This window comes from Hyla sarda, chromosome 2 (genome assembly GCF_029499605.1).
Source record: "Hyla sarda isolate aHylSar1 chromosome 2, aHylSar1.hap1, whole genome shotgun sequence".
Taxonomy (NCBI): Eukaryota; Metazoa; Chordata; class Amphibia; order Anura; family Hylidae; genus Hyla; species Hyla sarda.
Genome location: NC_079190.1, coordinates 181,512,057 through 181,527,625, shown reverse-complemented (window position 1 = coordinate 181,527,625; position 15,569 = coordinate 181,512,057). Strand labels below are relative to the sequence as shown.

The 15,569-nt window shown below is 48.6% G+C and overlaps 1 protein-coding gene across 1 annotated transcript in view; it reads right to left on the bottom strand.

The window, feature by feature from the left end:
- Nucleotides 1-15,527, bottom strand: part of GTPBP6 (GTP binding protein 6 (putative)) — a 30,757-nt gene extending 15,230 nt beyond the window's left edge. The window contains exons 1-4 of the mRNA XM_056555847.1: nt 15,128-15,527; nt 11,676-11,813; nt 8,066-8,136; nt 7,356-7,486 (exon numbers count right to left, since the gene is read on the bottom strand). Of these exons, the coding sequence (XP_056411822.1) occupies nt 7,356-7,486; nt 8,066-8,136; nt 11,676-11,813; nt 15,128-15,512 (725 nt within the window). The 5' untranslated portion in view covers nt 15,513-15,527. The remainder of the gene's footprint in view (nt 1-7,355; nt 7,487-8,065; nt 8,137-11,675; nt 11,814-15,127) is intronic.
- Nucleotides 15,528-15,569: the final 42 nt, after the last annotated feature.

Sequence of the window (15,569 nt, the reverse complement as noted above, 5' to 3'; positions counted from 1 at the left end):
CCTAAATTCATTATTGTAATGAAGGTCAGTTTAAAGGGGAACTATGGTACTTAACTTCTTATCTACTATCCACAGAACCCTCCACGATTTACTGCCCAGCATCCCGGCTCCCCTGATGTGGGAAGTGGTGGTCGACAAGAGCTGCAGAAACGCGAGCACTGTAGATTGTGCTGTGGCTGACACGGCTTTGTTCGGAGAGCCAGGGTGCTGGGTAGGAGATCGTGTTGGGGGGTAGGGCTTGGGTTTGTCCCAGTGGTCGGACCCCCACCATCAAACACTTATCCCCTATACTGTGAAAAGAGGATAAGAAGTACCGGAGTTCCCCTTTAAAGCCCCTCGCTGCTCTCCTGAACACTAATCTGAGAAGTTATCCGAATTAAGTATATTTTATGTGGTTGTAAAAAAGGGAGCTTACATTAGCCCTTCAGGAGAGAAGAAAGTCCACCTGCAGACTGACACGACATGGAGCTTGTCTGATGAAAAGTAATCTGAAAATCATTAAAGAGGTACTCCGACCCTAAGACATCTTATCCCCTATCCAAAGGATAAGATGTCTGATCGCGGGGGTCCCGCCGATGGGCACCCCCACAATCTAGCATGCAGCACCCACCTGTGAACAAGTCTTATGCCTCCCAACCACAGGGATGGAGTATCGTGATGTCACGACTCCTCCCCCGTGTGATGTCACGCCCCGCCCCCTCAATGCAAGTTTATGGGAGGGGGCATGGATAAAAATGTGGCTCAATACATTTAAAATTATACTCCTGTTTACATGCTTTTCTAATGTTGTACTACTTTAAAAAAAATTAAATAAAAAACAACTCAAACTTTATAAACAAAGTTAGGTTTCAATTCAGTTCAGATGCCGTGATCAGTATTGATCAGTGTAATAAGGAGATTTTTTTCACTTACCGTAAAATCTCTTTCTCGGAAGATCCATTGGGGGACACAGGAACCGTGGGTATATCTTGCTGCCACTAGGCATAAAAAAAAAAAAAGTCGGCTCCTCCCAGCAGGCTATACCCACCTACTGACTCAGAGACACTCAGTTTTAGTCCCAGAGCAATAGGAGGAACCGAAAAACGACAGAGTCCGAAGGGAGCCCAGTCAAAACAAGGAACCAACAGACTGATTGTTGTCCGAGAGTCGGTCACCTATCAGTCTGTTGGTTCCTTGTTTTGACTGGGCTCCCTTCGGACTCTGTAGTTTTTCGGTTCCTCCTATTGCTCTGGGACTAAAACTGAGTGTCTCTGAGTCAGCAGGTGGGTATATCCTGCTGGGAGGAGCCGACTTTTTTTTGTTATGCCTAGTGGCAGCAAGATATACCCACGGTTCCTGTGTCCCCCAATGGATCTTCTGAGAAAGAGATTTTACGGTAAGTGAAAAAAAATCTCTTTTTCTCGTTCAGCTCCGTTGGGGTGGGGGACAGGAACCGTGGGACGTACCAAAGCAGTCCCTGGGGTGGGAAACCAAACTAACCCAGAATCAAGCGGACAGCAGAGCCACCGCTGCCTGCAAAACCTTATGCCCCAAACTGGCGTCGGCGAAAGCAGAAGTGTGCACTTGGTAGAATTTCGTGAACGTGTGCACCGAAGACCAAGTGGCCGCCTTACACACCTGTAGGGCGGAAGCCCTGTTAAAGACCGCCCAAGAGGCCCCCACCTAGCAAGTGGAGTGAGCCATAATCCGGAAGGGGGGGATTTTTTCCCCTTAGAATGATAAGCCTCAGAAATGGCGGACCGGATCCATCTGGAGATGGTGGCCTTAGAAGCCGGCAGATCCTTGCGTCGGCCCTCCGGAAGGACGAACAGCGAATCACCGTCAGAAGAAAGACGTGGCCGAAAGGTAAACCCGCAAGGCTCTGACCACATCCAGGTTGTGGAGGGAGCGCTCCTTAGGATGAGTTGGAGCGGGCAGAAGGAGGGAAGAACGATATCCTCGTTCAGATGAGACGAAGAAACCACCTTTGGCTGAAAAGAAGGTACTGGCCGGAGCACAGCCTTATCCTGATGAAGAATCAGGAAGGGGGGTTGACAAGATAGAGCAACCAATAACAACACCCTTCGGATGGAGGTCATGGCAACCAGAAAGGCCACCTTCCAAGAAAGGAAACAAAGGGAGATGTAGCGAATAGGCTCGAACAGAGCGGACTGCAAAGCGCTCAGGACCAAGTTCAGGTCCCAAGGGGAAGTAGGAGACCTGTAAGGAGGAATCTTATGAGCCACCCCTTGAAGGAAGGTGCGAACCTAAGAGTCGGAGGCCAGAGGCCGCTGAAAAAGAATAGACAGTGCCGACACTTGACCCTTGAGGGAACTAAGAGCAAAACGCGTTTCAAGGCCTGACTGCAAAAATGCCAGGAGGTTCGGCAGAGAGAAAAGAAGCGGAGAAAGAGAGCAGGCCTCACACCACCGAAAGTAGGCCCGCCAAGTCTTGTGATAAATCCTATCCGAGGACTGCTTATGCGCCTTGAGCATGGTGCTAATAACCCCGGAGGAAAAACCACAGGCCTTCAATACCGCGGTTTCAACCGCCACACCGTCAAACGTAGCAGCAGAGAATTCGGGTGGCAAAGTGGACCCTGAGAAAGAAGATCGAGACAATGCGGCAGCCGAAAGGGAACATCCGCCACGAGCCGAACCACGTTGGCGTACCAAGAGCGTCGGGGCCAATCCGGTGCCACAAGAATGGCTGAGACGCCTTCTGCCTCGAGTTTCCTCAGCACTCGGGGCAGAAGCGGAAGCGGCAGGAACAGATAAGGGAGAGCGAAGCAAGACCAAGGAATGACGAGAGCGTCCGCGGCCAGTGCCAGAGGATCTCGGGACTTTGCCACGAAGGTCGGAACCTGCCGGTTCAGGCGGGACACAAAGAGGTCCACGTCCGGAATTCCCCAGCGATCGCAAATGGACTTGAAAACCTCCGGGTGAAGAGACCACTCCCGGGGTCAGGAGAGGAGCGACTTAGAAAGTCCGCTTCCCAATTTTCCACCCCACTGGATGGATCGCTGATATGGAGGGAACCAGGCGCTCCGCCCAGACCAAGATCCTGGACACCTCGGCCATGGCAGCGCGGCTGCGAGTGCCCCCTTGACGGTTGACCTACACCACGGCCGTGGCGTTGTCCGTCTGAATGCAGACCGGGCGGCCCCGGAGAAGGGACTCCCAGTGAAGGAGACACAGGAAGATGGCCCGGATCTCCAGGACATTGATGGGAAGACGGGTCTCCTGCGGAGACGAGCGGACCTGGACCGTCCGGTCCAGAAGAACGCCCCCCCCAACCGAGGAGAGGACCAGCCAGTTCAATGGAAGGAACGAGCGACCGCCCAGGAGGAGAGGAGAGCGGAGCCACCAAAGAAGCGACTGGCGAGTCGAGGAGGGCAGACGGATCCGGCGATCCAAGGACAGGGGCGATCCATCCCAGAGAGACAGGATGGCCCACTGAAGCGGGCGGCAACGAAACCATGCAAACGGAACCGCCGCCACCATCCTGCCCAGAACTGCCATACAGGAGCGAATGGACACAGGATGTGGGCGTCTCAAGAGGCGGACACCCGACAGAAGAGCACTCCGCTTGTCCGGAGGAAGGAAAACCTGGGCTCTCGGTATGGAACCGAAGGCCCAGAAAAATCAGAGACTGGGAGGGAGAAAGATTGGATTTTTCCACGTTTATCAGCCACCCGAAACTAGTCAGAGTCTGCAGGGTGATGTGGAGACTTTCCTCATTCTGGACCCGGGACGGGGCTTTGATAAGCAGGTCGTCCAGATAAGGAAGGACAAACACCCTTCAGGAGCGGAGGATGGCCATGACAGCCGCCAGGACTTTGGTAAAGACCCTGGGGGCTGTGGCCAGGCTGAAGGGCAGAGCCACAAATTGAAAGTGACCCTCTGGAACTGCAAACCACAGAAACCGTTGGTGCGGAGGAAAAAAAATAAATAAATCGGGATGCGGAGATACGCATCCCAAATGTCCACAGAAGACAGCAGTTCGCCCTGATCCATGGACGCAACAATCGAGCGCAGGGACTCCATGCGGAAGTGGCGAAGTCGAAGGTGCCGATTGAGGAGCTTGAGGACCAAAATCGGACGGACCGTTCCCCCTTCTTGGGAAAAACGAATAGGTTTGAATAGAAACCCCTTTAACGGTCCTGAGGAGGAACAGGCACAATTACACCTTGTTCCAGCAAAGTGCGAATGGCAGAGCGAAAACCTGCAGCCAGGACGGGCGAACGAGGAGGCCGGGACCGAAAACAAACGATCCCGGGGAAGAGAACCAAACTCGATTCAGTAACCCTCGGACCCAGGAATCCTGGACTTGTGCCAACCAGACATCCCAAAAGAGGGATAAGCGACCGCCCACCTGAGGGAGAGCCTCCGGTGGGGGCGCCCTTTCAATTTGAGGTAGGCTTGAGAGTTCCTGACTTTGCAGGGAAACGGCTGGAACGGCTATCCTGCTTCCAGGAGGGGCGGGGCTTAAAGTATGAGGCCTGCCTAGCTTGCGAGGAACCTGACTTGTGCAGGCGGCCGGAGCCCAGGGAGCGAAATGACCGAAAGGAAGCAGTCTTGCGGAATCCCCCGCGAGAGACAGGGTGGCCCGCCTTATTCTGGGGAAGCAAGGAACTCTTACCGCCCGTAGCGTCAGAAATGATGTCGTCCAGCTTTTTGCCAAAAAGACTGCCGCCGGTAAAGGCCATTTCCGTCAGCGATTTTTCGGAAGCAGAGTCAGCGTTCCAAGCTTTTAGCCACATAGAGCGGCGAATGACTACTAGATTTCCAGATGCAACGGCCGCAGAGCGTGCAGACTCTAAGGAAACTTGGCATATATAGTCACCTGCCTTGGAGATCTGGAGAGCAATATCAGCCAGATCATCAGAAGGGGCCCCGGACAGCATCCCTTGGTGGAGCTGAGAAGCCCCAACTGATAAGGCCTTTGAGACCAAAGTTGATGCAAAGGCCGGAAGCAAGGAGGACCCAACCGCCTCAAAGGCGTACTTCGCCAGATTTTCCACCCGCTTGTTCGCGGGATCCTTAAAGGAAGCGGCATCTTCCGGTGGCAAGGTGGTGGATTTTGATAAACGGGAGACTGGGGGGGGGTCCACCAACGGTGGAATGGTCCATTTAGAGACAAGCTCCTGAGAAAACGGACAGAGTCTTCAACCGTTTAGTGCATTGGAAGCGCTTCTCCGGAAGCTTCCAGGCGTTCTCCAGAAGATCATCAAACTCCTTATGAGGATGGAAGACCTTGGGGGAGCGATGAGTCCGTGTAAAGGAAACTCCAGGAGCAGGGTCTGGAGTTCCAGGGTCCTGTAGATGGAAGGTGTCCCTGACAGCTGACACCAAGTTGTCCACAAAGTCTGACATGGATGACTACTCTTCAGAATCCGATTGCGGAGCCGAGTCTGAGTCCACCAGTTCCCCCGGAGACCGGGAACGGGCAGTGGAAGCTCCGGATCTAGGTGACACGGATCTGGTATGGTGGGCCAGGGATCGGGAACGGCCCCTAGGAGAGCGACCACGTGACCGAGGGCACTGCCTAGGAGGGGACCTGGAGCGCGAGTGGCGGGAAGACCTGTGCTCAGGAGAGGAGTCATAATAAATGACCCTGGGACATTCGTGAGAGCGTCGACGGTCCGAAGACGCCAAGCTCGTCTCCCGAGGAGGACGAAAGGAGGACTGCTTTAAGGCCGTAGCCACTTCCCTGGAAACCTGCGCCAGATCAGAGATTGTTTGGGAGAGAGAAGACACCCAAACCAGGGCAGGGTCAGGGGCCACGTTCTCCGGGGGCTATCCTGGGTGGGAGGGATTAGGGCGGGAGGAAGAGCAGGCAGAACAGGTGGGTTCAGCCGAACCCCCCGGCATTTAACCTTACACCCCATGCAAGCATAGTAAGTAACCGAAGCGGTCGCCTGTCTGAGAAAAGGTTCAAAGCTGGGGGCGGACATTGCAAAAATTACAAAGAAGTCAGTTACCCAGAGACAAAGAAAAAGTAACAAGCTCACCCAGGTTCCTGTGTCTTGCAGTCGCTGAAGTCTTGCTAGGATCGCAGGAAGAGCTTGCAGCACCAGGTAGCAGAAGTTCCAGGCTGCTGCAGCAGATACGGAGCAGCCGAGACCGGAGAGGAGAGCCACAGAAACAGAGTGCAGCAGAAGATTGTGAGGTAGCAGTGCTGGACTACGGAGCAGAGGCGCGTCCGTAACCTGGACAGAGGGAGGAGACTGAGGACCCCCGCAGCGCGTGCTGGCACAGGAGAGGCTGAAAAACTGCTCACTGTGCTGGGATAGGAGTGCAGCCAAGCGCGAACAAAAAGGGGACGGAGCTAACACACGGCCGGGACCAGGCCAAACCCGCGGACTAAAGTTGCGGCCGAACCCGGGCCGGACGGCCGCGAACACCGTCGGGTGCACGGAGGTAGGAAAGGCCGGCAGCGGTACCCGGAGCTGTGGGGACGGCTGCCGGGAGTAAAACTATGCAGAAGATGTCCCCTTTTGTCCCGCAGTGGTGCCCCCCCCAGCTAGCTACGGCCGGTGCAGCTGCTGCAACAGCTGCAGAACCCGAAAAGGTGCCCTCTCCTACAAGGAAACTATCTTCACATGCCCCCCTGAGTGCCCCCTTCAGAGAGAGGGGGAGAGGAAAAAAAGGGAGAGGGTGGGGTGGGGATGTTATACTTACCTCCCTGGATGTCTTCCCCCCCAGAAGTCTTCAACCAGTCTGTGCCAACTGCATCATACCAGGCTTCAATAAGCGGGGCGAGCAGAGGCAATAGGTGACCCGGACCCAAGGTACAACCTGGTGCTGGTCGGTGGCGAGGAAGGGTTAACGGACCATACTCTATGGGCCATGCCCTTCAGTCGCATGTGGGGAAATCAGGCAGCGCCATGCTCCTGTCGTCCCTACCTAGAAAAATAAAAAAGGAGAGAAAAACTAAACTCTAACAGCTAGAAAATAATAAAAATTAGAACAGGTCTGGAGAAACCCAGACCTGTGTCTGCCTCCTAGGACACTAAGCTAAAAACTGAGTGTCTCCGAGTCAGTAGGCGGGTATATCCTGTTGGGAGGAGCAGACTTCTTTTTTTTGTTAAGCCTAGTGTCAGCCTCCTAGTGGCAGCAAGATATACCTATGGTTCCTGTGTCCCCCCCAATGGAGCTGAACGAGAAAGCTGATGTCTGTGGCCTCTAATAGCAGCAAGGACCCACTATGAATTAAACAACCGCAGCTACTGTGAAGGACGTAAATGTGTACCAGGGCACCAGAACATACATTCACGTCCATTGTCGTTAAGGGAAATACCTTTTACAGACATTATGTAAAGTTTTACCACTAACCATTACAAATAATATAGCATCTGCAGAATACCTCCATACCTTAGCAGTGGAAGTTCAGCTAGTGCAATCTGTAACTTTGCTTCTTTTGTGCGTGCATTGTACCGGAAAATACTTAGGACCACACTATATCTGTCAAAAACCTTCACTCCCCAGGCTGCTTCCAGCTCTTTCTGTTTAAACAAGAACAATAAAAACAAACGTTAGAATCAATACAATAAATATTTGCAAAAACTTTTTATGTAATGTAGATAACATTATAGTATATAATATATGCAATGGATATCTGTAACATACACTGGTTACAAATGTGTATATTTGTGTGTGAAAAATGCTGTCGAGCCCCGGCGACAACCGGGGCATCCGAGCCCCGGCGACAACCGGGGCATCCGAGCCCCGATTGTCCTGCCCTCACTTCCTGTCTTTTGTCTCTGCACAGACACACAGAGGCAATAGTTGCAGGGACAAGACAGCATTTTTTTAACCTAAAAAGCACAGCAAGGGGGTGTGGCTTCTTATATCAGTACTACAGGGCACAGCAGGAGCAGTTGTTAGTAAGCACATGACATAAAACACAGGCAACATAAATTTGACTAACCTCTTGACCACTAAAATAAAATAGAATGTGACCTTTTATCTGCCAGTGGCAAAAAAGTTGGGTTTAGGAACTAAGGTGTCTACATGGTTATGATGTCAACAAGGCATCTTGCTATGCCCAACCAGCTTTGAGGTGATCATAAATTCAACATTACCTCACTTAGGGAAGAGAGCCTTTCAACATTCAAGAAAACTGCTGTAAGCTGCGGAAGTCCTTTAATTGTTTCTGTAACAGACAATAAAACATAAATATACAGAGTGGAAATTGTGACACGTTAAAAAGAATACGTCAGTGTTACCGGCACTTACCTGCTGATACATGGTAATAGTGCAAGTTACACCAATTCTAACGCTGTGCACTAAGGGGCTGGGAACACCCCCAGTACACCAAAGCACTATGGAGGAAATTAATCAGAATCTGTGCAGAGGAAAAGTTGACTAGTTGCCCATAGCAACCAATCAGATCGCTTTCTTCAATTTTGGAAAATCATAGAAAACCTAGCTGGGCAACTGGCCAACTTTTCCTCTGCACAGGTTTTGATAAATCTCCCCCTTAGGGTAGGGTCAACGTATTTGATGCTGCGGATGCACTACTGACGGAATGTGTCCTGCTCGCAGCAGCAATCCGCCACTAAGAGCAGACACAGAGGGAGTTGCGAGTTGTGCAGATGCACAGTGTGCTCTAGACATGGCGGCTGCTCCCTGAGCTAGGCTAAGTGCGGCTGCAATGTCTGAAGTACACTGAGCATGCACAACTCGCAGCTCCCTCTGTGTCTGCTCGTAGTGAATAAAACACAAAAATATGAAGCTCCATAGGGAATTATGGAATAAATAAACAAAAAGTCCTGTATGAAAGCTGCACACCTAGTGCTTGGAATGATAGAACAATAGTTAGTTCTTGGGTTTAAAAAAGTTCAAATAAATATCACTGATTAGAATTATATTAAATATGGAATAGAATTGTAACTAGCGATATTTATTTGAATTTGTGCTTGTAGATAGTCAGATTTGAAGCAGTTTTTTGTTGGTGTTTTTGACAGTGTTGCACATAATTTATCAAAAAGGCAAGATATCCTTTGATAAATTTGGTGCAGATGAAAATCACCTTATAAAACACTGTCAGCAACCAGACATCAAGTCAGTAACTGAAAACACATCCCGTGCCGGGTGCCTGCTTGTTTTACTTAGACAAAGGCCCTCCATGCAGTTCTATGGCAGAGCCAGAGATTGCCGAAAGCAGCGCTCCGGTTCTCCCATAGAGCTGCATGGAAGGGGCGTGTCGGCTGCCGCTTTGTGCGGTGGTCAACATATCCCATTCGTTCTGAGCACCGTTTGGGAGATCACAGGGGGCCCCTTAGGATAGGGGATAAGTTGCAATATCAAAGAGTTATCCTATAACTGTGTTAACATTGTGTCTGTAAAGTACTTCTCCAGCTGAGGGAACTTCTATGCCTAGTACCTTACAAGAGAATTTGCTTAGAGACATCAGTATCATGGGAAGAAGAAAAAATGAAAAAATATTAAGAGGGAGACTGATATTTTAGGGGACGAGGTAGGGTTAATTATAGTTATATAATTTGTGCATAGATTTGAATTTTGCTCTTATTGCATTACTATTACTCTGTGGTATACATAGGTAGTATGCCTAGTACTTAGTATGACAAAATATTTACCGTATATGATTTCATATAGAATATTATATTTTGAATGGGAAAAAAAAGCATTTATTGTACAATAACCAAATTACTTACATTTTTCCCAGTAGACTTTTCTATTATACGCTAAAAAGATAAATCCACACATGTATACTTACCTCCATTTAGAAAGCCTAACATTGCTGTAGCATGTCAACCTTGGTTTTACTCTGTGTAAGTTTGCACCCAAATTTGCGCCAGTTTATAAAAAGGTGTGCTTTATAAATAGGTGCCCATTGCAATGTCAGAATCAGAAGACTGAATATCACTGCCTGGTTTCCTAAAATCTCCTAAATGGAAAGGTGAAACATTTTTGCATAAAAATATCACTGTGCAAAAATGAGGTGCCAAATCACAGCCACAAAACAGATGGTAAAATCCCTCCCTTCTCATTGGCACTAGTTGTGAAAGGTAAGTGTCCTTCATTATAGCTAAACTAGCTGAGTACCCGACGTTGCCCGGTTTTTCCTTCCTAATCCTTGTTGTGGAGGAAAAACAGAGGAAGCTTTTGACTTTATATCCAGTCCTCATATACTGTTGTCATATCCTGACCTCCTATCCCGACCCCCCCCCCCCCCAAAAATGAATTATTAGCCCAGCGCTGCGCTGTCCCCATCGGGGTTCTACTCACGTCATCCACAAGCACTGCCTCCTCGTCCTCCTGTCTGTTGCGGCCGCCGGCGCTGACACTCTATACTGTATCCCTATGCCCGGGCTGCAAAAGGTAAACAAAATAAACTTTAACTCACCATCCCCGTTGGTCCGGACCAGCTTCCTAGGGAACGGAACGTCAGAAAGCCGCCAGCCTATCACCGATCGCAGCGATGTTCTGCCTCGGCCGGTGATAGGTTGAGCCCACTGTCATGTAAGAAGCCGGACTCAGTGGACTCAGCCTATAACTGGCCGAGGCGGAACATCGCTGCGATCGGTGATAGGCTGGCGGCTTTCCGACGTTCCATTCCCTTAGGAAGCTGGTCCGGACCAACGGGGAAGAGGAGTTAAAGTATATTTTGTTTATCTTTTGCTGCCCGGGATAGGGATACAGTATACAGCAGTTGTCTTCAACCTGCGGACCTCCAGATGTTGCAAAACTACAACTCCCAGCATGCCTGGACAGCCAACGGCTGTCCGGGCATGCTGGGAGTTGTAGTTTTGCAACATCTGGAGGTTGAAGACCACTGAGTGTCAGCGCCGGCGGCCGCAACAAACTGGAGGACGAGGAGGGCAGCGCTTGCAAGTGATATGTGAGTAGTACCCAGATGGGGACAGCGCAGCGCTGGGCTGATAATTGGGGGGGGGGGGGGGGGCAGAACAGCATTCGCGGGTCATATGATTAGTTCCCCGATGGGGAAGCGCTGGGCTGATCATTCATTCCCGAGGGGGAGGGGCCAAACCGGTATTGCGGTGTGGGTTAAAATTCATATCGTGCAGCACAAAAATTTCGGTATTCGGTAAAATTACCTATCCTATGTTTGTTGCTGACATATAAGTAACATGTGTGCCAAGTTTCATGTTAATATCTTTAGCCATTTGGACGTGATGCTGGAACATACACATACACACACACATTGGGAGATATTTATCAAAGTTGTCTATGTCCCGAATCAATATAGACCAAACTACAGAGGGTTAGGTTGGTCTATTGTGCACCTAATTTATCAAATGGCGCACGGCTCTTGATAAAATTCTGTGCACAGACTTTGTGATCTATGCTTTCGACTGTATTTAAACCTGCTCAAACATGGTCTGACATTTCGGCGTACTTTCAGCCGATGCGACTTGTGGTAGATAAGTCGCTTTTCCAATGCATTTCCGTCTAAAATAGACTGGAATACATCATGTTCTAAAAAACCTCTAGAGCAAAAGTCACAAAAAAGTCCCACATATTTAGACCGACTTTTTGTGCGACAAATTTTGACAGGAAAAACCAGTCTAAATTCTTTGATAAATCTCCCCCATTGAGTTTTATATATATAGATGAGGCAGGGAGCATCATTCTATCATGGGGCAGTCATGAAGGGGACCACATGGAAAGAAGCAATACAATAGTATGCATTATCTTAGACAATACCTGTAAGGAGCTGAAAATTCCCTTTGCCAAAAATAAGTTTACTATCGGGTGTTTTTGTAGACATGATTAACTTATCCACAACCGTCCAGTTAGGAATACTCTGCACCAGAGCCTCCGCCTCAGCCACCTGCAAATCAGCTAGAAAAAAAAAAAAAAAATGTAATGGAGATATAGAGCAAAGGTCCCCATCCTTGTTTAGCTTGAGAGGTACACAGGCATACAACAGCCAAATTTAATGGGGTACTCCACTGCTAAGCGTTTGGAACAAACTGTTCCGAACGCTGGAGCCGGAAGCTCGTTTTGTCATAGTCCCGCCTCCTCGTGATGTCACGTCCCACCCCCTCAATGCAAGTCTATGGAGGGGGCGTGACGGCTGTCACGCCCCCTCCCATAGACTTGCATTGAGTGGGAGGGGAAAGACATCATGAGGGGGCGGGACTATGACATCATGAGCTTCCGGCTCCAGCGTTCGGAACAGTTTGTTCCAAACGCTGAGCAGCGGAGTACCCCTTTCAGGCATAATATAGAAAAAAAATGCATCACTATGGAGGAGATTTATCAAAACCTGTGTAGATGAATAGTTTTTTCCGTTGCCCATAGCAACCAGAGTGCTTCTTTTATATTTCAGAGGCCATTAAAAAAAATTAAAAAAAAATAAAAATAAAAAAAGGAAGCATTTTAATATTTGCTCTGAGCAACTGCACCACTTTTCCTCTACACAGGTTTTGATAAATGTATCTACTAAATTTATAGTTTAGCGATTCACTAAAATGCAGCAGAACTATGTTCTGCTGCATTTTAGTGAATCGCTAAACTATAAATTTAGCGTGGTTGCAGTTTTTATTGAAAAACTCAAAATAAGATGTACAAGCTTATTGACCACTATAACAAGTACAAGAACAGTGCTATGTGCTCAGAGACTAGTTCATTCATGCAGATTTACATGCCAAGTAGGATGATAAAATCGTGATGTGAATGCACCCTTAGAAAAAGACTTATTTTAGTCCCCCTGTAAATTAGGCCCCTTTCAGACTGCCGGTATGCCCCGTCAAATACGGCCGTCAAACTTTTTTTTTGCAGTTTAGTCAATGGGGTACATTGGGCGCAGTTATTTTCTGAGAGAATTGCCAGAGAAAAAGACGGTGCAAGCTCTATTTTTTTTCTCTGGCTATTTTCGATCCTAAAATAACGAGCTTTACACTGCCGGATACAACGGGCAGTGTGAATGTAGCCTTAAAAAAACAAAACTTTTATATGTTACAGAGACTTGTCAAAGGTTTTGATCAGCCAGGGTCGATCACTGCAAGCTGGGGAGTGAAGCATGCTACAGGGCGCTTCTCCCTACTAGTTTCCCTGATGTACCAGAACACTCTTTATAAGGCTATGTTCACGAGAGCTTCATTCGCTGATTCCATTATAATGTTACGACTTTAACAGAAAAAGCTAATACTGCAAGTAAGGTTTTCTTCTCCACTAAAATCCAGAACAACAACAGGCATCTAACAAGAATCCAGCAAGTACCCGTTCAATGTGAATGGGACCTGTTGGTGTCTGATGTCACATCCATCAACATGTTATCCTCATGGGTAACAGTGCTTTGGAACGCTCACAAGTCACAAATTTGTCACTTTTTGCAGTTTTGCACTGTGGGAACAGCAACTATGAAGGATCAGGTCAGTTGTGTGTAGTTTAAATAAAATCCTCTCCCAAGAGAATAGGGGTTCAAATCCTCAATGTTTCCTAAGCCAATGTGTAGATGTTAATCTGAACGTCATATCTAGAGATGAGCGAACTTACAGTAAATTCGATTCGTCACGAACTTCTCGGCTCGGCAGTTGATAACTTTTCCTGCATAAATTAGTTTAGCTTTCAGGTGCTCCGGTGGGCTGGAAAAGGTGGATACATTCCTAGGAGACTCTTTCCTACAACTGTATACACCTTTTCCAGCCCACCGGAGCACCTGAAGGCTGAACTAATTTATGCAGGATAAGTCATCAACTGCCGAGCCGAGAAGTTCGTGACGAATCAAATTTACTGTAAGTTCGCTCATCTCTAGTCATATCCACATATCAACAAGTGGAATACATTTCTGAAACGCAATTGAAAAACACACGTGAACTGTGACCTATAAATGTATATTCCTAGAACAGAGAAAACTTGAATACAGTGGTCCCTCAAGTTACAATATTAATCGGTTCCAGGACGACCATTGTATGTTGAAACTAGGGATCGACCGATATCGTTTTTTTTAGGGCCGATACCGATAATCTGTCACCTTTCAGGCCGATAGCCGATAACTTATACCGATATTCCGGTATAAGTTATCGGCTATTTCAAACCCCCCCCGGCGGGGCAGAAGCCGTTGCAGATCAATGATTTAAAGGGGTATTCCAAGCCAAAACTTTTTTTTATATATCAACTGGCTCCGGAAAGTTAAACAGATTTGTAAATTACTTCTATTAAAAAATCTTAATCCTTCCAATAGTTATTAGCTTCTGAAGTTGAGTTGTTGTTTTCTGTCTAACTGCTCTCTGATGACTCACGTCCCGGGAGCTGTCCAGTTCCTATGGGGATATTCTCCCATCATGCACAGCTCCCGGGACGTGACATCATCATTGAGCAGTTAGACAGAAAACTTCAGAAGCTAATAACTATTGGAAGGATAAAGAGTAATTTACAAATCTGTTTAACTTTCCGGAGCCAGTTGATGTATATAAAAAAAGGTTTAGCCTGGAATACCCCTTTAAAGCGGGCGCTTTAAATCAATGAACTACAGCGGCTTTTGCGGTGCCAGAGACCGCCGCTGCCACCCGCTTCTCTCCCCCTGCCTGTCCTGAGTCTAACCACCACAGTTGCCCCATCGCCTCCCCCCCCCCACCCCCACCCTTTGCCCATATGCAAAACTACAACTACCAGCATGCCCGGACAGCCTTCGGCTGTCTGGGCATGCTGGGAGTTGTAGTTTTGCAACAACTGGAGGGCACCCTCTTTGGGAAACACTGGTCTATGTAGAAGACAGAAGCTTCTTCAGGGTCCTGTACAGAACACGCAATGTCCTAAAAATAGTAAAATGGATCCACTCTAACCTGGTGTCCAAAGGAGCAGCTAACCCTGGCACAGATAAAGAGTACAGAACATGTAATACCGCCCTGTACTGTAGGGGGCGCTACCAGACAGCCAGTTAGTGCATACACTTTAGGAATACAGGGGTTTTACCAGTGAATGCCCATTCTGATTGGTCAGTTCTTCCAGCCATTGACAAGTTTTGCAGACTCCATAGCATTGTATGTTGAGTCTGGTTTCAAGTTACAATGATCCAGAAAAGACCATTGTATGTTGAAACTATTGTATGTTGAGGCCATTGTAAGGTGAGGGATCACTGTACAGCCCCTACACAGAGCTATGTGCCAGTCCCCACAGCCCAGTGTATAACGGGTTAATAATGCCCCTACCAGTGGTGCTGTGCTGCTTCTTAGCGCCCCACTTTATATCTGGGTGCACTATAAAGATCTTTTGGTTGTTTTGAAGGGGCGTGGCATAGGAGACCAGGAGATCTTCGACGTCTTCATCATAATCCTCATCATCGTCCATGTCCTCGTCCGTGGAGGTCCAGCCTCCGTTCTCGCCTCCATGCCAACCCCCAGGTCTCTTGGCACTGCAGTGCGATGTGCTGGACAGGCACCGCGGCTTTACAGCATGGAGCGCGTCTTTTGTGAGGGGCAGCAGCTGGCACCGGAGAACATGCGGGACGTACACCCCTGCACAGACTCCTTTCAAACAGGTGACACTGCGGGAATGACATTTCACTAACGAGGTGAGCACCCGAGGAAGCAGCATGTTCGCAGGTACCGGGTCACATGACCTCCATGAACGGCAACTTAGCAAACTGTGGGC